The 1,159-nt window shown below is 41.5% G+C and overlaps 1 protein-coding gene across 1 annotated transcript in view; it reads right to left on the bottom strand.

Annotated features, from left to right (window-relative positions):
• Positions 1-1,159, bottom strand: part of LOC119591030 (transketolase-like) — a gene marked incomplete at its 5' end in the record, with an annotated part of 33,374 nt that overhangs the window by 8,864 nt on the left and 23,351 nt on the right. The window contains 3 exon segments of the mRNA XM_037939759.1: positions 97-322; positions 502-744; positions 913-1,060. Coding sequence (XP_037795687.1) covers positions 97-322; positions 502-744; positions 913-1,060 — 617 coding nt within the window.

Below are 1,159 nucleotides of genomic sequence, written 5' to 3'. Positions count from 1 at the left end.
GGCCTAGGCCCTGAAAAAAAAATTATGTAATTAATTTCAACTCTTGTGCCCGACATCATGGCAATAGAAATAAATGTTAATGTAAAACCTCCCTACCTTCTGCATAATGATCCTCCCCCGATTGCGACCACCACCTCACAGCATTTTTGATAATGCCCTCCTTGTCAATGGGCTTAATGGTGAAGAGATCCATGACACGCAGATTGATTCCCTCAGAAGCCATTTGATCAGCAGCAGTCATAGCTTCCCTTAAGGTGATGGCAGCACCAATCACCAGCACCTTGTCACTGTCTGATGACATGATTACATTACCCTTGCCAATCTGAAAGGAGTTTCAAGGAAAAAAGTGTTCAATGGTTTGGTTTGATGAAAACAAAAGCAAATTTGAGACTCAAAAGAAAGTGCAGAAGTCATTCCCTATCATTTTTAGAGCATACTAACAGCAATACTAAAAGTCTGCATGATATCAAATCATGTGAAATATCCTTGCATATCACTCACTTCGAACTGATGATCATTGTCATAGACAACAGCTGTTCCTGGGCGAGAAGTACGAATGAAGCAGAGCCCAGGAGTGTTGGCAGCAAGCTCACAGGCACGCTCAGTAGACACAGCATCAGAGGGGTAGAAGACAGTGGATGAGGGAATGCTGCGGAACATTGCCAAATCCTCCAGTGCCATCTGGCTTGGACCATCTTCACCAATGCTGATGCCAGCATGAGATCCCACACAGTTGATGTTGGTCTGAAATATATGAAGATCATTTACATGTAGAACCAAACATTTAGAAAACTTATTCTCAAATATAAGTTGCATTTACAGATGTTCATACATTCATCTCCCTAGCCTAATATAAATAAATCTTTCAAATTAGTTTTTACGGCAACCTAGTGTACTGCAACAAATTAGTACCTGAGAAATAGCACCCATTCGCAATTGGTCAAATGCGCGAGTGAAGAATGCAGCGAAGGTCGAGACAAAAGCAACAGTGCGGTCTCGGCAAGCTGCTCCAATTCCAACTCCAACCAAATTCTGTTCAGCAATGAAGCACTCGATGTACCTGGAATTTTTAAAAAATGAATCCCAATGCAGATGTGTACCAAAAACCTTACATTTATTAACACTGATAATGTGATTTCCCCCTCCCCCCACATTAGTA

This window comes from Penaeus monodon, chromosome 28 (genome assembly GCF_015228065.2).
Source record: "Penaeus monodon isolate SGIC_2016 chromosome 28, NSTDA_Pmon_1, whole genome shotgun sequence".
NCBI lineage: Eukaryota > Metazoa > Arthropoda > Malacostraca > Decapoda > Penaeidae > Penaeus > Penaeus monodon.
Note: the sequence above shows the minus strand (reverse complement) of the source record. Positions and strands in the feature narration are given on the sequence as shown.